This window comes from Amblyomma maculatum, chromosome 8, assembly GCF_055883805.1.
Source record: "Amblyomma maculatum isolate TAMU_Amacu chromosome 8, ASM5588380v1, whole genome shotgun sequence".
In the NCBI taxonomy this organism is placed as follows: domain Eukaryota; kingdom Metazoa; phylum Arthropoda; class Arachnida; order Ixodida; family Ixodidae; genus Amblyomma; species Amblyomma maculatum.
In genome coordinates, this window is record NC_139351.1 from 73,340,401 (window position 1) to 73,361,113 (window position 20,713).

At 45.7% G+C, this 20,713-nt stretch overlaps 1 protein-coding gene across 1 annotated transcript in view; it reads left to right on the plus strand.

The window, feature by feature from the left end:
* The window catches only part of LOC146181519 (uncharacterized), a 54,404-nt gene extending 44,949 nt beyond the window's left edge, over window positions 1-9,455 (plus strand). The window contains exon 5 of the mRNA XM_084577891.1: window positions 9,274-9,455. Coding sequence (XP_084434017.1) covers window positions 9,274-9,422 — 149 coding nt within the window. The 3' untranslated portion in view covers window positions 9,423-9,455. The remainder of the gene's footprint in view (window positions 1-9,273) is intronic.
* Window positions 9,456-20,713: the final 11,258 nt, after the last annotated feature.

Here is a 20,713-nt window from a genome sequence, read left to right on the forward strand (position 1 = left end):
TTGCTGGCTGCGCAGGTGTTCAAACTCTACCCAGGGATATTACCGGCAGAGAGGAGATCGCGCTTTGGACAAACAGGTCCGTCCATGCCCTCACTACTGCCGCTAATCGGATGTGGCATAATTTCAACGCCTATATCTGCGCCGAGATCGCCCTCTCTGTACCTAAAATAGTGATACAGATATATGGGGGGATTTGCCCGGCGTTGAAATTAACGAAAATTTGCAACTGGACACTATGGGGCAAAAAGCAAACAAACGCTGGAGATATATTTCTTGGAGGCACGACCCTGATTATTCTTAGCAACTCGATATAAACAAATCGGCCAGCATTTTCTTATCCACTACTTACTCCCCTTTTATATTCTATGTAGCAGTGAACAATATTATGAAAAGTTATATCCTCACATTGTCGCATCCATTCATAGCGAGCCTTAAAAAGCTAGTGCCTATTCACACACTGCGTAACTGTACATTTGACGAGCGGGACAATGTGTCCTGCCATGGTTGGGCAGTGTTAAAGCGGACGATAACCATATGAGTCTAAAATGAGAATCGATGTGTCAGGTTGCCTTTGAATTCTCGAATATAGTAGAAGACGCAGATGTAGACGAAACGGTTAAAATGAGTTCGTGCTCCCAAAGCTAAACTTTTTCTCAATGTTTAGAGGTTTAATTTCCCAAAGCGGCAAAAACTAACAAGAACATCATACCTGTAGGCTTCCTAAAATGAGACTACCTGAGCTTTATTCATGTGCGCCCATATTGCAAAACACATGGCCTCTTGAATTTTCTTTTCGATGCAAATGAAGCCACACTGGTCGAAAACGGAGGGCAAACGCGTAGCCAATGTGGGCCCTGTTGTGCAGTTACATGCAACTTTCGTCAATTAGTGGCGACGGTGATTCACTGATCCAATTGTTTTCATAAACTAATTTCGCATGACATCTGTGCTCTGCCTTGAAAAGTGACGGTGTAGCCTTTAAAACTATTGTTCGCCTAGTCTCACTGATGATGTTCGTACGTGTTCGTTATTAATAACTAATATTTATTTCCGATGTACTTATACACATTACACTGCGCCACTAAGCACAACTGCGGCACTGGAAGCCAATAACTAATGCTATGAACAACACACATTATTTGTGGTGCATAAAAAAAGTATGCATACGTGATGCGAACATATTCCCGTTTGAATAGCACCTTACATTACAGACTGAACTTGAGCGAAATATATAAATGTTGAAAAGCAAATCAACAAACCCGCAACTGAATTACATTGATCACAACAAAGTGCAGACAATAAAAAGTTCCCTAACAGATATCCTGTTGCGTTCATATTTACCCCAGTTTATTTTATGTTACAGAAAGTTTAGCTAAAGCGCGTCTTCAGTTAGATGAATAAAGAAGAAAGGGAGATAATGCGCCGTGGCAATTCGTTTTATAGCTTGTATAAAATTAGCCATAAAGTAGTTTTCTAAATCAAATTTCATTTGCCTTCTAATTTTTGTAATCTAGTTTCATAACAATGTTTACCTTATATTACATAGTATTGTATATGTTCGGCACTCATATTATTGTTTGCGCAGTAGTAACGGGAGTGTTTATTTTAGCCTAGGACTGCTAGTTCCTAACGCGCGCCAGACTCTGCTTCTTTTACACTTTTACATGACACTGCAAAGCACGTCACACTGGATTCGTAGATGCTGGAATAATCCACGCTTCCAAAGCGGCGTCCACAGCAACAATACGTCACTCGGGACATATAAAACATGCGGGCGTCGATTGTCGTAACGCTCCGCAAATGCTCCTGTGAGTATAGTATGCGTAGGCGGACAATGCGGCGAGCTTCAGCTCGACATGGCTGCGATGGACGACTCTTTGTGAAGGGAGAAACAAACGATGGTATCGAGACAGCTGCGCAGAACTCGAGCGTAAAGGAGGTAAAACGGACTGTAGCCGGTCTATTCTGTTATGCAATGAAAGAAAGGATGTCATCCAGTCATTATACGAAACCACGTACATCCTCAGCATGGCTGTCAGAGTGCAGTTGGTGAGTTCAAAAAGCCCATTTGTTCGGAAGTGATACGGCGACGCATGACGGTAATCGCAGGCATAGAAACGAAGTGATCTTCAATACCATCAGTTGTAAATTGGCGCTCAGGGTCACTGACAAACCTCGAAGAGGGTAATGTCGCGATATAAGAAATTTCAGAAGAATATGGATACTTCGCAGGCAGTGCCTGAGGGTATGGCTTCTGTCTCTGAATATCGATTAAGGTGGTCAACACATCCCTATATTCATCGGTTAGCGCTCGAAGACTGCCGAAAAGGTTAGAAGGGTCGATGCCCACCTACTAAACGGGCATGGTCGGAGTTGCAATAGGGTACAGCGCTCCTGGTCGACGGGCAGTAGGCAGCTTGTACCGCTGGCACTTGGCATAACTGGCTACATAGCACTAAAGGGTCTGACGCATTTTTGGCCTAAAAATGCGTTCCTGACTGAGGTGAAGGATCCAGACGACACCCAAGTGGCTGGAAGCAGCATTGTCCTGCATCATTTCAAGTACACGAATGCGAAGATTTTCCGGCGCGGCGAGAGGGAAGCGTCCACCCTTGGGTTGAAATTCGTGTAAAGTAGGCCGGCACGCACGCAGCAAAGCGCACCTCTTGAAGTCTGAGCGGCCGCAAAGTGCGCGGCAGTCCGATCGTTGCATCGGTTGGTCTGGAACGAATGAAGATCAGGGAACATTGCTGATATGTATGCCAGGTAGTACTCAAAGCTATCTGCATCATTATAAATAGACGAAAGCAGTCAAGAACGAGAAAAAGCGCCAGCAAGTTGACGGCCACTTTTTTATGTCACAGTATCTTGCAACCGCAAATCCTATCGCACCAGCGGGCCGCAAGGGTCACAGAGATTTACAAACAAACAAAGCAAATGTTGGTCGGTTACGACGGTTAAACATTCCAGTATAGGTAGGAAGGAATTCGTTCTCAACGAAAGCGACTGCGAGGCACTGCTGTCCACTAACTGCGCAATTATTTTCTCATAGTAATCGAGAGCAAAATGACAACCACTGACGAGAAGAAAACGTGACACAAGCGCTACATTCGGACTTCCTCATCGCGCGACTAGCATAACCTATAACAATTTGACGGCGACCATGGCACTGGATGAGCGCAACTCCAATACCCATGCCGCTAGCGTCAGCGTTAACTTTGATGGGAGCAGAAGGGAAGTAGTGCTGTAGAATATACCGATGTCAGAAGAAAGTTTGGATGGAGAACGGCAGAATCGCAGTCAGTAGTCCTATTTAATAGGGCACCTTTATGCAGAAACCATTTCTTTTATTTGAGGACGATGCCAGCTTTTCAGTGAAGCCAAGAAAAATCGAGAGGCGGCTATTATATTCCTGAAAGGTGTTATCAAACATTAGAACGTCGTGCAAATAGGACAAAGTTTCAAATTTATTACGCGCAGAATGGTGTCCTGAATAGTTCAAGTGTGGTAGGCGCACTGTCAGTCCAAAAAGTATTAGGTTAAATTCACAAAAACCGTCACGTGTCACAAATGCAGTCTTTTCTTTGTATTCGAAGCGCATCGGTATCTGCCGGTACACTGATCTGGAGTCCACTTAGGAGAACCATGACGCTGAGTGAAGACAGTCAATCACATCAAAAATATGTGCAAGCTAATACACATCATTTCGTTTACCACATTTGGCCAATGATAATTTTCACAGAATGGTTATGCATTGTCTTCCTTTTTATCGAGGATAAATGCAGCCACCCAATGACTGGGGTAATCCTGGAAGACGCCACGTTTAACATGTCTTGAACTTCCTCATTAGCGAGCTGACCTGTTTTTGGCGACACAAGGTAGAACTTCTGTCTGATAGGGCGAGAGGTTACAATAATAATTGAATGATAACAGCTAGAAGTTCGAATCGGTTGTGGATAATACATACAGAAGTCGGAGACGGAAACAATTTTGGCAAGCAGGTCACTCAAACTTCGATGCTCCTTTGTAGGCAAAGGTGTATTATCATTGCCTGGATTCGAAACTCTGCAAAAAGGGTTCGATTTCTCTTCAAAAGTACCATCACTTAGTGCCGCCATTGAAATCGACAACCTTCCTGGAAAGGAGCGATTTTCATGACACAAGGTAACACCGCTGGCTCGCCTGAATAGTTCACAGCATACAGGAAGGTGTTCAGTCTAGTTATTGAAACTATGCAATGGGGCACCAAGACACCCTTCTTTGTACAGGTAAGTTGTTTAGTTTCCACTGCGTCATCAAAATCATCGCTGAACTTGGATGAATTCTGCAGACACTACTGGGATGATTGTATCTTCAGACACAGACATCGCGCCAAAATCGAGCGACGAGGATTCTACAAGAGCTTTCATCGATGTAGTAGTCAGTGAAATATTTTCACTCCGGCAGTCTAATAGTGCACCACTTTGTTGCAAAATGTATACTCCTAGGTTATTTCATGTCAAGGAGACAACCACGTGAATTCTGTCCGAAACGTTTGGCCACCAGTAGAAACTTTCGAGCCGCAATTCTCTGAAAGCTAAATACATAAGAAATTACCGCCATAGTGCTGATGCCCGCACTGAGTACCTCAAGTCGTCCTTAACATAAATGCAGGCAGAGGTATACCGAACGTTGATTCTCCAGTGACCTCACCTACATTAGCCGTGCCTTCTAGTTTCCTGCGGGAAGCACGGTGGCGAAGAAAGGGTGATCGTCGCTCTCTTTGGATTGCCGGTGTCAGGCGTCGGTCAGAGCAAGCGAGCCATTTCCCATCTGTGGCTGGCGATAGGTATCTGGGCGTGCACGTAAAAAATTCAGCGTTGAGACGATCAGAAGCATCTGGAAGCGGGTGACAGTGTTGTGGCAGCAGGCCGTTTCGACGGCAGTAACGGGAGATGTGTCTGGTCATGCCACAGCTATAACATACGGGTTGCGGCCGCGTAGGCGATAGTAAAAGTTGGTGTAACTTTCTGGATGGCAATTGAAGCCCGCCTTTCGTTGCGACGAGCCGCCTTTCCGCGACCTTTCCTTAGCGCGTCCTCGATTTGCTTCAATTTATACTTCCTGAAGTCGGAACGTTTGCACATATTGATTACCTATGATAACTTTGATGTCGCGCATTATGCAAAAATTTATAGAATATAGTCTTGACCACCTTGTTTACGTGAAAGATAGTTCAACATAGACAAATATAGGCCCTTGAGATACCTTTAAGCGTTGTCTATCTAACTCTGTTTCCAAGGGCACCAGGCTCGGTTACCTTGCCGCCTTCCCATGTGAAAGCTTGCCAGGTGGTACATAAACACTCTGCTAGCACTTTGTACCGTCTCAGTACATGTCAGTAATGTGGCCTGAGAAATCTCATATCGAGAAGCATATTCCTAAGTTTTCGATCCTAACGCCTATTACCACCGCATACCATCCTCCTCTGCTTTCAACGCACAATTGCGCAGCTAACCATCCCACTCATCAGGTGCCGCTGCTGTACAGCTCAAAACTCCTGCGAAAGCTTGGAATTGTTTTAATACGGCGCTCATCCGTGGCACCTATTTATTGGTATATTTAATATTCGCATTTATTTCTAAGAGGCGATAGCATTAAAAATCTATCAAGGTCTCAGCCCTGCAATTTACGATATTGGCCTATATGTCTGTCTTCGGAATGACCCTGGCGGGTACCGCGGAGCAGAGTAGGATCTTGAGTGCCGTGTTGGTCAGTTCTGGCTTTGACAGCATGGAGCCCTGAGCTTTTATATGAGCAGTTGCCCAGAATTGCGAACGACAAGGAGAATGGTGGTACTTCTTAAGCCAGAACTAGACGATACAGAGCCGCACCCAAATATTGCGATCTGCAATGAGTGCATTCAGCCACAAACCCAGTGTATGACCCTCGTATATTTCCCATGCCTAGTCACTCGGTCCACGTGCCATGCAAGATTAGTATAGAAAAGTCTTCGTTGCAAGCTCCGCTCCAAGAGGCGCTCTGAAAAATAGTTGTTTGCCGCGAAGATACGATTCTCCGCTCTGAGGCAGTCATGTCGCAAGACTCCACATTCAGTCACTTCGTTTTTGTATTTGTGTATAGCTGCACTTGTTATTCTTGCCTTTCGATGCGCGCCCATTACGTAGAAGTGCCTTAATTATTCGCTCAAAGCGCGAGCACATAGTTCTGTTGCTCGACGTCAGGTGGCGCTTGTAAAACTGCCACCAACGCACCCACTCGAGCTGCCTAACCGTCGGTGGAGGATGCGGGCCGAAAGCACCACGAGACGCATTATGTTAGCTTTCTACTTACGGAGTAGCCACAAGTAGCAGCACTAGCATAAGAGGTACGATTGACACAACCTTTAATTTTGGTGCCTGTATTACGTTCGAAGGCTTTGAAACTGTTTAGCCACAAGCCACTGCCGATAAAACCCTTCGACTCGATTTCAGTCTTCTGGAGCTCTAGAGCACGATATTTTTTCTTTGTAGGGCGCATAGCCACTACTATAGAAGCTTATATAAACCACTTCGTCTCTGAGCGCATTATTATACACATTTTACTTTAGCCAAGTGTGCAAAATCTTTAGGAATATGGAATAGAAGAGTTCGCAGTTGAAGGTGGGACAAGCCAGTAGCTGTTGAGAATGTGTCGAGTCTGTGCTATGTATTCCAAAACCTCTGCTACCTGAGCTGCCATGTAACCAGTTTTCTTTGATTAACGAGGCAACATACACCTGGAGTGTCCTGCAATGTCATGAGCATCCCTCCTCGACCAGACAGCGTGTTTCCTGTCTTAACGAATTAATTTGAGTACTAACAACCTGTATGAAAATTCATTCTTGCATTGAAAAAAAAATGCAGAGTAATTTGGTGGTTGCAGCGTTTTTTCTTTCCTGCCAAACGTCGCGAAATGTCTTCACTCATGCCTTTTCTCCATAAATACGCCAGCAGAATAGGCTGAAAGTACAGCTCTCTAGAGAACATGGTGCCACTAGCAGCTCACACTACTGGCAGATATCTCATCAGAGAGCGGACGCGCTGATGCAGCACTGTTCTGTCTTTCGCTGTGTCCTTTAATGCAAAAGTCGCTATTCTTTGAACTCGCCGCCTTTGATCGGGGCTTGGATATCAATGGAGGGTATGGATAGACTGACTCAAGTAATTGCCACATTTGCGCGCAGCCAAAAGCTGTTTCTCTCGAGTGTTAATCCGATAGGTTTAAGTGCTATGAGCCAAACAATGCATCTTAGTAGCTCGACATTTTCTCGAGTTGGTGTCGGCATCGATATCACATTACATAAATTGTTTACGATAATACACAAATCGCTCATGTAAGTCTTTAGCTGGGAGCGTAACGCAGCGACTGGTGGGGGACGTCGTTCAGTTTTATATTTAGACCTTATGCGAACACGTCAGTGACCATTCGAAAAATATAAAAATACACAGAAAACAAAATAAAAATTATTGTCTGTTCATGAGAAGAGGGTAGCAAAAAGAACTCCACGTAATTGTCAGGGCCGTACAATATAATCGCCTTACACCATTATGTCGGAGCCTTGGTGCTACTCAAACTGTCATATGTATTGGGCATTTCAACGCACCACGTATTCACTGGCTTTCCGTTTGATGCTTGATTATGGTCGTGGCTTTAACAAAAAACTGAAATTCCTTAGCCATATTTTCAGCCTTAAAGTATTTGCAAAACTTGCTATCGAAAAATGCTGCTTCCTCCTGAGATTATTATACGTTACGGTAATTTTATGAGAATGTCTTTCTGTCTCAGAGTTCTGCTGCTTCAGCATCAGTGATCGCATTTTTTAATCTGTACACTTAATTCTTGCCAAGCGAAATGTCCTTAACCCGTCACTGAAGCTGTTGCATGATCTACTAGATATTAAAGCGAAACCTTCACAACGCAAGGTAAAGCTACAGTGTGCTTTTCGTTTGTCAAAGCATCTAGAAGTAGCCTAACAAGGTCAGCACTATCAACACTAATTCCTTAAAAAAAATATATGTGCATCTTGCATCGTTCATAAACTTCTAAAAGACGCGTTACTTCAGCAAAAGAAAAACAAAGATGTTAGGACGCAATATATACTTTGCACGTTTGTACCAATGCCGACATTTATGAAGAATACAACAGCTCTTTACAAATTGGAATCTTCCGAAAGTTCTTCTTTGACAGCTAATTTCTTTACATATGGGACACGCGATTGAGATCAATTACCTCCCTCAGATCCTCCTGAAAGTTTTCCTATTCTACAGAAACTTAATGCAGCACGTAGTGTGCATTACGTTGGTGTTGAAATTAAACCTGTAAAATTTGTAGCTGGTATAGCAGCCTCATGCTTAGCGCACATAATAGACATTTCATTCTGTTTGTGACTTTCCCAAGTGAAATGAAGAATGGTCCAGTTCCTGTTATATTTAAAGGATGACAAAAAAGAACAACGTAACCAACAGTAGTGCAATTTACGTTCGCATGAGAAATATTTTTTGCGAAGCTTGCAAAAGGTTAGGGAAAACGCAAAGTTTATTTAATTCACTTGCTAATTTAGGATCGTCTCAATTTGAATTTTATAAAGGTAAGTCTAATGAATCGGCATTTCTTAAACAAAAAAAAATTATAACGCAAAACATTGAAAAAAAAAAGAACTAATGGGGGAAATTTTCTACTTGACTAAAACGTTCGATCGCCCCAATAACTACATATTACTACATAACAGATATATTCAGTTTGTGATTCCTGTCACAATTTATTTCGGTCATACTTAGCAGAACGTCCCTAGGCAACTCCTGTTGACCGTAACAAAGACAGCCGCAACCAACTCGTTGTGGCGTTGCCCTAGGTAGCCACCTAGAAAAGGGCCTCTTTTGTATATATGATATAAACAGTATAGCAGAAGGTATAACGTACATATATCCTCTATGCTGAAGACAGCAGTCGGTTCCTTAGTGGCCCTTCTCCGGAAGTCTTACTTCATAAAGCTAATACGGTTCTTAAACCGCTCAATGAGTTGTCCAAATCAAACCGCTTAAAAGTTAACGTGAAAAAAATCACGTGGGTTTCTTTCGGGCCGCTGAGTTTTCGGTCACTGCTAGAACCCCATTTCTGTTCACAATAGAGCAAAAATTAGATGTCTTTTTCAGAAGTTTTTGTACTAGTCGAAATAATGAGCGACTTATCAAATATAAATAATGTACTTGTTTCACTTCAGTATTGACTTAAAGACAATTTCTTCATTTTTAGGAAAAGAGCAATGCCGACTCCACATATGGGAGCGAGAATTTGTGAAGTTTCCTGAAACGTATCCTTGCGAACGTGACTATGACAGGTTGTGCGAAGGGAAAGGAAAGTATACTGTTTCCGACCGTAACTGCCTAGGCCGCCAGCAATAACCGCGGGCGGATGTGTTGTTTTCCAAGACTGATAACGCTATAAATAAACAATTTTCAGAAACTCCTCTGCTTTTGAAGTCTTCCTTCCTAAGAAATATAGTATTAATGTAATAAACAGCTGTAGTTGTTCGAGCGCTTACGTTTGTGGAACTAGCTTTGTGTTAATATTAACCTGATTTATTCAAGAATAGGGCAAGCTCAATTCCTGTAACCGCAAGATCAGAAAAGGATAGCTTGACTTTAGTGTTTACGTGAAAAGACATCGGACATTGTCGTGTGTACTATCGAGAATTAGCGTGTTGTGGGGTAAGTGATCAGTACACGACATCTCGGCTTGTTCAGATACCTTGTGTCTATTACACGGACGTTTTGGTCGTTTATTGTCCGCTCATAACCCCTCAACATCACCATCAGCGGCCTGAGTACTCCCACTGGTGACCAAACGCCTATTCCAGATTTCTCCAAATAGCGCATTTTACAAATCTCAATCTATACGGATGTTGCGTGCTGAAATTTAGGTCGTAATAATGTCCTGAAGACGAGTTTAATGAAGATGAATAGTTTGGTTTGTGGGGTTTGACGTCCTAAAGTGACTCAAGCTATTGGAGGACGCCAGAAATTTCGACCACCTGGGATTCTTTAACATGCGCTGCCATCGAACAGCACATGGGCGACTTGCTTTTCACCTCCATCGAATAGCGGAGGTCCGGGATCGGATCCCGCATTCTTGGGAACAGTAGTCGAGCGCCGTAATTGCTGCGCCACGCCGGCTGAGCGGAAGAGACATAGGTGCAAAATTACGGCAAATGCGGCAAAGATAACGCAGCATAGGGTTGGCATTATCAATATTATATATATATATATATATATATATATATATATATATATATATATATATATATATATATATATATATATATATATATATATGTATGTATATTGTAAGGAAGAAGATGATACAGCGCCGAAGCTAACGACGATGAAGACGCGGATCAGCTGGCGCGCGCACTGAGAGCTCGGACCATCTTGTTCGGGCGATATTGTGCCTCGCTCTGCGATCGCCTTGTGTCACCGGTCGCCGTCTCCAGTCCTCCAAATAAACCCCAATAAACCCCTCTTCATTTGGTGGAACGTGCCGAGGTACGACCCTTAAACGATCACCGTGGAGCTCCGCAGCCGTACGATACCTGTGGCGAGAAACGAGATAGGCCAACAGCCATTGGCAGCCCCTTCGCAGTCCATCTCATGCTCCGGTACCATTCGGCAGCGAGATTCCGCAGTTTTCAGCGAGCAGGGCGACCAGGACGTTGAAGATTGGTTGGCCTCGTACGAGCGGGTGAGTCGTCATAACAACTGGGATGACCGCATGAAGCTCAACAACGTCATCTTCTACCTGAGTGACTTTGCTTACCTCTGGTATCGAAACCATGAGGCAGACATGCCAACTTGGGCAAACTTCAAGGCAAAGTTCACGGACGTTTTCGGTCGACCTACAGTGCGGAAACTACGCGCTGAAGAAGCCTTGCGGGTACGAGTTCAGCATGAAGGGGAAACATTCACGAGCTATCTTGAAGACGTCGTGGATTTATGTAAGCGTGTCGACTAGTCTATGGATGAGGCTGCCAAGATAAAGTTCATAATGAAGGGCATTGATGTAGATGCATTTCACATGCTGTGGGCACAGAGCCCAACCACAGTGGCCTCAGTATACAACCTTTGCGAGAGTTTCGATGGAATGCTCAAGCAACGCCTCTGTACTCGTCGCTCTCGCGCGCCTGCTGTGTCTATCTCTGGCCTGGCTGTGAGCAGTGACCTTTTGGCTCACATCAAAGGTTTTGTTCGAGATGAGGTCTCCCGACAGCTTGTGCTTTTGTCTGGTCCACGCCCGTCGTCTACAGCCCAGCTACTTACCCCTGCGATCCGACACACCATCACGCAGGAGGTTGCCGATGCACTTCCCAGTTTTGGCCAGCCAGCGCCTGTCACACCACATGTAGACCCTGTTCCACTGCAGACCACACCTCTTTCTGCACCATTGAGTTACAACTCCCTTGTGCTTGTGCTGCTTCTACCTGTACCAGTACAAATGCCTCCCACATATGCAGCAATGACCGCCCGCCCTCCGCCGCCACAGTCTTTTGCATACGTGCCGACTATGGGGCCACCGACTGTCGCTCCACGGTACCTATCAACGACGCCTCCCTACAATCCTTGGAGCACGAATGACAACCGGCCTATATGCTATGCCCGCGGAATTCCAGACCACGTCGCCCGCCTGTGCCGTCGTACTCTGCGTTCTGCCCCTGCACGCACTATGGCTGACAACAATTATCAGTACGACACTTTGCGCCCACCTTCGGGGACATCAGCCGCCGCCAAAACAATCCAATGCACTCCTCGCCGTCCACTCGTCGTCGGTCCTTGTCGCCAATGCGGCGTCACAGCGTGACACAAGACTCGGAAAACTAGCAGCCGCAGTTTTTGGGGCACGACCTGCGCACAATTCGCCTACCATAAGACCTCGTGTGTCTCCGCCGAACGTTCTCAAAGTTTTTGTCGACGGTATTCGTGCCCTTGCTCTTACCAGGGCCACTCTGTCAGCTATCAGCGAACGTTTTTGCCGCTGGCTTCATAAAGTCACCAGCCCGCCTTCTGGACTTTCTCTTCGAACCGCCAGCGCCGATTCCGTTCGTCCGTCTGCTGCTTGCACAGCGCGTGTAGTTATCGCGGACGCCTTATACGGCGTCGAGTTTTTAGTGCTTGCGTCATGCTCGCATGACCTAATTCTTGGCTGGGATTTCCTTTCCCGCCACAATGGTGTTATTGACTGCGCCCGCGCCCACGTCGCCTTCTCTGCGCTCTCTGATGCGGTTCTTGACCATTCGCCGTCTTTTTTTGCGCCAAACTAGTTGTCGCCGACGACACCGACATTCCGCCCAACTGTGCTGCGATTGTTCCCGTGTGTGTACCCTTTTCTTTCGATGCGACTGTTCTTTTTGCGCCTTCTCCCATGTTCTCCTCTCGCCGTCACCTCCTTCTTCCCTTTGCTATCATTGATATTAACTGCGGTGCCGCTGACATAGTTGTTGCTAATGCCTCCACAGCTGTGGTCCCGCTACTTCGTGGAGAATGCCTTGGTCATATTGAAGTTGCTGACCTCATTTCGCCGTTTGAGGTTGATGGGTATCTACCACAGAGTGCGCACGTAGCCTCCGTAACGCCGATTACTGAGTCTTCCGATATACCAAGTTGGGACCTTCTTCAATCGTCTGTGGCCAGTGACCTCGACCCGACTCACCGTGAACAACTGTTTGCTCTCCTCAACCAGTTCCGTTTTTCGTTTGACGCTCAGACGACTTGCTTGGGCCGTGCGACCGAGGTTGTTCACCACATCGACACCGGCAGCCATGCCCCTCTTCGCCAGCGCCCTTACCGTGTTCCGCCTATGGAGCGCCGTGTTATTGCTGACCAAGTAGACGACATGCTACAACGTTGGTGCGATTCAGCCTTCATCTAGTCTATGGTCGTCTCCCGTGGTACTTGTGAAAAAGAAGGATGGCTCCATGAGATTTTGCGTTTACTACCGCCATCCTAATAAAATTACTCGTAAAGACGTATACCCACTACCGCGCATTGACGACGCCATCGATTGTTTACAAGGAGCCGAGTTCTTTTCGTTCCTGGACCTGCGTTCTGGCTATTGGCAAGTCCCTATGGCTGAGTCTGACCGACCCAAGACAGCCTTTGTTACCCCTGATGGACTATATGAGTTTACTGTGATGCCGTTTGGTCTTTGCAACGCTCCTACGCTCCTGCTACGTTTGAGCGAATGATGGGCAACATATTACGCGGCCTCAAGTGGAACATTTGTCTTTGGTATTTGGATGACATCGTTGTTTTCTCTTCCAATTTTCCGACGCACTTCGTGCGCTTGCCCCAAATCCTGAGCTGTCTCAGTGGCGCCGGTCTCCAACTTAACCTGAATAAATGTCGTTTTGGCGCCCGCAAGCTTACAATATTGGGTCGTGTCGTGTCCAACGATGGCGTCCTACCCGATCCGGACAAACTACGTGCGGTCACTGAATTCCCGAAACCAACGTCTGTTAAAGAGCTGCGCAGCTTTGTCAGCCTATACTCATATTTTCGCCGTTTTGTCTGCAGTTTCGCTACCATCATTGCACCGCTTACAAAAATGCTGAATGGTCCCGCCGACTTGTCTACATGGACCCCACTCTGTGACGATGCTTCCACTACGCTCCGACGTCTACTAACTTCACCGCCCATTCTCCGCCATTACGACCCATCCGCTCCTACAGAGGTGCACACTGATGCCAGCGGCATCGGCCTCGGTGCTGTCCTCGCTCAACGCAAGCAAAGCTTTTCCGAATATGTGGTTGCTTACGCTAGCCGAGCGCTAACGAAAGCTGATTCTAACTACACCGTCACAGAAAAGGACTGTCTTGCAATCGTGTAGGTCTTAACAAAGTTTCGCCCTTACTTATATGGCCGCCGCCTCAACGTCATCACCGACCACCATGCCTTCTGCTGGTTGGCTTCCCTGAAAGACCCTTCTGGGCGCCTCGGCCGATGGGCTCTTCGCCTTCAAGACTTTGACTTTGGCGTGATATATCGATCGGGACGCAAAAACTCCGACGCTGACGCCTTGTCGCGCTCGCCGCTGCCTTCTCCTGCACCCTCGCACTCGATATCCGAACCCTCCGTTGCAGCCCTCACTTCCGACGATCTGCCTTTGGAACAACGCCGGGATCCCTGGATATCTTCGCTCCTAGACGTCCCCACCGCGTCCTCAGCGTCTTCATTCCCGCGAGCCCTTCGTCGCCAACCTTCCCATTTTATGATCCGGGGTGGTCTGCTGTATCGCAAAAGCTATCGCCCGGATGGTCGCAAATGGCTCTTAACCATTCCCCGTCATCTTCGCACAGAAATTTGTGCCCATTCCCATGCCGACCTGCAAAGCGCACATGCTGGCTTGTTGAAGATATGCGAGCGTCTTCGCCAGCTGTACTACTGGCGGGGGGATGTACAACTTTGTCCGCCGCTATATTCGGTCCTGTACTGCTTGTCAGCAGCGGAAGTCGTCTCCACGCCCCTCCGCCGGCCCATTACAGCCATTGCCTTGTCCAGCGCGACCCTTTGATCGTGTCGGCATCGACCTCTATGGCCCCCTTCCATCTTCGACATCAGGCAACCGCTGGATAATAGTCGCCATGGATCACCTCACTCGCTACGCGGAGACTGCAGCCCTGCCTACGGCTAGTGCTCGTGACGTCGCCTCCTTCATCCTGCGTCACTTCATTCTACGTCACGGGGCTCCTCGTGAACTTGTCAGTGACCGCGGCCGCGTCTTCCTATCCCAAGTGGTCAACGAGCTGTTGCAAGCTTGCCAAACAATACATCGAACCACCACAGCTTACCATCCTCATACCAACGGCCTCACAGAAAGGTTTAACCGAACGCTTGGTGACATGCTCGCCATGTATGTTTCTTCTGACGCGTCTAATTGGGATCAGGTGCTTCCGTACATCCCCTATGCCTATAACACAGCGTCTCAGGCAACGACTGGATTTCCCCCATTCTTTCTCCTATACGGTCGTGAGCTTTCCTGTCTCCTGGACACCATACTTCCTTACCACCCCGACAGTTCAGAGTGCACTTCTCTTTCTGCTGTTGCCCGTAATGCTGAGCAGTTCCGTCAGCTGGCGCGCTCTTCACGTCGGACATTCAAGATCTTCGCCGACATGAGAGGGATCACGGAAAACCCGCTGATGACTTTCCTGTCAACACCCTCGTTTAGCTGTGTGTTCCGGCTGATTCCAAATTCTCTGCAAAGTATATTGGCCCTTATCGTGTATTAGAGCATACATTACCAGTTAACTACGTCGTGGAGCCGGCAACGCCTTCTTCAGACAACCGTCGCCGCGGGCGAGAAGATGTTTACGTCAGTCGACTTACGCCATACTACGACCCCCTTGTCATACCGTCGCCTTAAGTTGCCAGAATGGCTCCGTCTTTCCGTCGGGGCAATTGTAAGGAATAAGATGATACAGCGCCGAAGCTAACGGCGATGAAGACGCCGATCAGGTGGCGCGCGCACTGAGACCTCGGACCATCTTGTTCGGACGATATTGTGCCTCGCTCTACGATCGCCTTGTGTCACCGGTCGCCGTCTCCAGTCCTCCGAATAACCCCCAATAGACCCTCTTCAGTATATATATATATATATATATATATATATATATATATATATATATATATATATATATATATATATATATATATATATATATATAAGCTTATTATCATCACAGGAGCCGGCGCGTTCACCTTTGTAGTAGAGGGGGTGCATTCTGAGGCTGACGGTTTTGTCAGCAAATCAGATGCTAAGAAAATTAACGAGTGAAAATCAATTGTTACATGTGCCTAGCATAGAACACGAAAGCACCGGCGATGCGATAACGGTATACCATAGACAAGACAAGACGGCACAGTGGATAAGGCTGAGAGCTGAACAGTAAAATCTTTTCCTCTTCGTTTTCAGGCGCAGCGCATGTCAGTCCCACCAATCTTCTAGAAACAATTCGACCACGCTGCATGGGGTTGCAAGTCATATTGAGAAAGAGGAGAGATCGATAGCAGATAATTGTTATGGTCCTTCTCCCAAAGATAAGAAAATATTACTGAACAATACTTTTTGGGTGTGGTTTTGAAGACATGAGTTACAATTTTACCGAAAGTCGCAAGATGTGTGACAGCAACAGAGAAAATATTTGAAGTTGTACTATGAAATGTGATTAGATTCAATTCATTAAATTTTTTCTTGGATCTACATTAACAGGGAAGTCAATTGAGCCCCATCAGCTGTTTCGTATTAGAGCCACTATGTTGGGCTAAAATATAAATATTTGTTATTTTGGCGGGCTGCAAAATGTTTTTGTTCTATTTTTGGGTTAACTATACCCTTTCAAACTACACACTGAACGGTTTTATGGTATGCGAAATAATCAAGATCTGGCAGATAACAGAAATAGCAGCTGAACGCAATTGATACGATGTCGCAGAACACATATACGCTGTAATTTGCCGTACAAGCTGCAACAAGATATCCATGGCAATGTCATCACTCATACTGTTCCATATAGCAAAGGCTTAATATTTCTTGAATGTACGCACAGACGACCCAGTAGGCTGTGTCATCTATTTTTCATGTACAGTATGCATTGACCTGTCTTTCTGGGCAAAAAGCTTTTCGTTTTAGGACACCTGAATCTTAGCTACCCAATCTGGGCAACATATCAGGAGTATCGGCGCCATTTCCGTTAGTTTTCAGCTTCAGAAACTCGCTCTCATGCCTCTCCGGCTGCCAGCTAGAAGAAGACACGTCCAGGCGCTTCAGTTCTCTCTTAAGGCCCCTGAAGTTTTAACAAAGCCAAAAATATTTCGGATAAGAAAGAGTTTCTGTGCCGCTCTCAAGCGCTCTGTTGCTATGGTCAATACCGATTAGTCAACGTAAAACAATATCTTCCTGGAACTTCTGATTAACACTCTGAATGGGTCAATCTAGGTCTTTGCTTTTGTGTGTATGGAAGGATTGAGCATTGTTTTTACAATACTTGAGAGCTACCTAGGCCACAATCTCCCTATTTCGCCGTGCCTGTACGTGGCTGTAGGGTGCGTGTGCAAAGAGCTAAGAAACAAGAAGTCATGGGTGGGGGGGGGAGGGGGCAGCTGGCAGCTGACATGGCCGATCACTGACTGGATGTAGGGGTTCCTGATATTATGTCTGCCAGGAGCTGCTAACTTGGGCCTCCCCTTTCATATGGGAGGGTGATATCAGAATTAGCCTCCCAAGCCGTTTGCATTCATGTTATCTCTAGGGCACGCAGGCGCGTTTATACGGCTCGGTTAAAGCACGGAGTTATATATTGGCTGGTAGCTTACGCTACCCAAGCAGCGTTCAACAAAGCTGCAGCAGCTTCAGACGCGGTTGTGCTGGTATCACAGGAAGCATGGTGACGCTGCACGCAAATGTGTTGCCCCTTGTGACTATCAGTGAAACGTCACAGGCCAGCACTGAGGTCGACCAACGCCCCAACATTGACGGAAAGTCGCCCATCAGTATTCTTCCTGTGTCCTTCCTGTTGTGGCGTCCGTTTCCTTATCAACACAGGCGCAGAGGTTAGCGTTATACCAGCGTCTTCAACTGACCGCAAGCGTTCGCATTCATCCCCATTGCAAGCAGTCAGCAATGCAATTGCTACTTACGGACACCGCTCCCTCTCACTAGACCTAGGCCTCAAAACATCATTCCGTTGGATTTTCATTATTGGGGATGTGAAGTTTGCAATACTCGTGGCTGAATTCTTCCGCAATTTTGGCCTTTTAGCAGACGTGCGCAACCGACGACTCCAACAACCTGTGTCACAAGTAGCCGTTCAAGGCGAACCGTCAAGACACCCTCCGTTAAACCCTAGGTTAGTCGGACCTGCGTTAACAACGCGCTTTGTGGCCATACTAAACGAGTTTCCAAAACCTACGCACCAACCACAGGCAGACTGTGCGGTCAAGCATAATGTGCGCCACCACATCAATACAACCGGTCCTCTCGTTCATGCTCGACCGCTTCAGTTGTCCCCTGAAAAGCTGCGTTTGGTTCGTCAAGCATTCAATCCCATGCTTGGACTTGGCATCATTCGCCCGTCGTCAAGCCCTTCGGCACCTTCACTCCACATGACCCAAAAGGACCACCTGGAGACTGGCGACCTTGTGGAGATTACCGGGTGTTAAACAAAGCAATTGTGCCTGAACGCTACCCTGCGCCTCACATTCACGACATAACGACCAATTTGCACGGTGCTACCATATTTTCCAAAGTGGGCCTAGTAAGGGTATACCACCAGATTGATGGATGGATTGATGTAATATTGGAGCGTGCCCGTTGAAATGGGGTACTAGCGGCTGCTATCATACTCGTTTTTTTTACTTTATCTTAAATATCCTTATTGATATGTTAACTATACCATCATTCCATTTATTGAACTCTTGTTTCCACATTACTAGCAATATGTTAATTTTCTTCTTTTAGGCCACAAATCTTCCAATTGTTTTTTGCTAGCTTCCACCGCAGGTTCATTCACCCGGCTACTGGTATCTCCTAACCACAGGACATCAGGAAAGGTGACTGCACCTGCATAGACTTCCGGATGGGTGCCATTACATTCGAGTATAACATGGTGTATTGTTTCTATGGGTTTGTCACATACAGCAAATGTGTCAGCTTCAGGGTTAAATTTCTTTTTGTAGCTGCGTGTTTTACGGCACCCTGATCTAGCTTCAAGAAGTAGGGCACTAACTCTTGAGCTATAAAAGATTGCTTCATTCCTGATCTGCCTTTTCCCCTTCCGGTATAATTTATAGCTTTTCTTTTCTATAGAATTTAGAATTCACCTATTTCTTACCCTCTTTTTTTTCTCGTCCTTGTGACCAGCATACTTACTGGTTAGTTTCCTAGTTCGTTTCCTCCATTTTGAGTCAACGCTTTCCAGGTATAGGTATTTAAATACTTTAACTGCCCACCTATTACTGTCCGATTTACTCAACCGTCCCTCATATAATATTGCACTCTCAGCTTCCCGTACATCGAAAGATGCCCAGCCCATATCTCCCTGTACCGCCTTATCGGTGGTTTTGCTATGGGCACCCAGTGCCAATAGTCTGACGAATCTGATTTATTTCTCATGCCGACTGTATCTCTGCTATTAGGCACTAAACCGCATTTCCGAAAATAAGCATGGGCAAAATATTTCCTTTTTAAATACCCCTCAGAACCTTATACCTGTTATGTCCCTACAATGTCCAATGCTTTATTATCCCGCCATTTCTTCTCCCTTTTGCCCTATGTGATTGCATATGCTTTTCAATTTAAGCGAATTCTTCGCTTACTCATACCCCAAGATATTTTTAAACTGGCACTCTGGGTATTTCATGGCCCTCTATTTCAAGACCCTGATCTTATGAACCACTGAAAAGTATCAAACCCGACTTAACTGCGCTAAAACGTAAGCCTAGAGCGCCCCCTTCGTCTCCGCAGTACTAAATAGAATTTGAAAGTTTTCCTGGCTATCTGTAAACAGCACGATATCGTCGGCATACATTAAACCGAGGAGGCACTACTCTACCACCTTTCCGCCTAATCCGTATGACAGGTTAAAACTAGGTTATTTTCTTTTATCCCCCATTCCATATATATTCTATAAACCATGGACACCAGCGGTGTGAGAGGGCAACCTTGTCTTAATCCTTTCATACATTGGCATCATCCGTACTTCTTATCCTTTCCCATGTATTTCTATTTTGTTTTCTCTGGTATATGTCCTGTAGGAAATTTGTTATCTCATTACCGATACCTTCTTTTATTATGTTCACAGGAGTTCCCTGTTTACTTTGTCGTACGTCCTGTTTATGTCGAGGAAGGCCAAATACAAAGGTATATCTTCCACTCTGCATATTTCGACACATTGGGTAAACACGAACAGGCTATCATCTAAGCATCTACCAATTCAAAAGCCATCTGAATTTCTCCGAGTATCACCTTGCTTTCTATCCATGATTTCATCTTTATTTCACAGCCTGCATGGACAACTTGTATATAACAGATGTTAGGGTAATCGGCCTTGAGGATTTTATGTGCATCCTATCTCATTTCCCTTTCTAAATCAAAGTATATTACTCTGCCGCCAGCTGTCCCGAATTTGTTTATTCGTTATGATTGTTTCAAAAGCGTTTAACAATGCTTCCTTGCTTCTTGGACCAAGTTCTTTAATGAGCTTGATCGAATTGTGAATTTCATCTATTCCTCTAGATGTGCTAATAAGAATATATTTTTCACCCTTTCCCCGTTTATATTGTTAAGTTATAAGCGCTTTTGTATTCAGCTATCTTGTGTTGCTTCCTCATTCGCGACGATTACCGTATCGTCGCTCTTAAATTACTCGGCTATAACTAATGTAATGTAGTTCACAGCGTGTCTCCGTTTAAAGAATTTCCCTCATTATCTTGAATTCGGTGCCGCTTTCTTTCTTTCTTTTTAATTAGCCAGCTTATATGGTTCCAGAATTTTATTGGCCTTCCTCTAGTGGAATAGCGTATTTCATCTATCCAGCGATCGGTGGACTGCTTGAGTTTATTTTGGACGAGGGCCTGTACATCAAGTTTCTTTTGTCGATACGATTCCCCTTTTTGGTCTATTTCCTTCTGAGATACCTGTGCTTTCT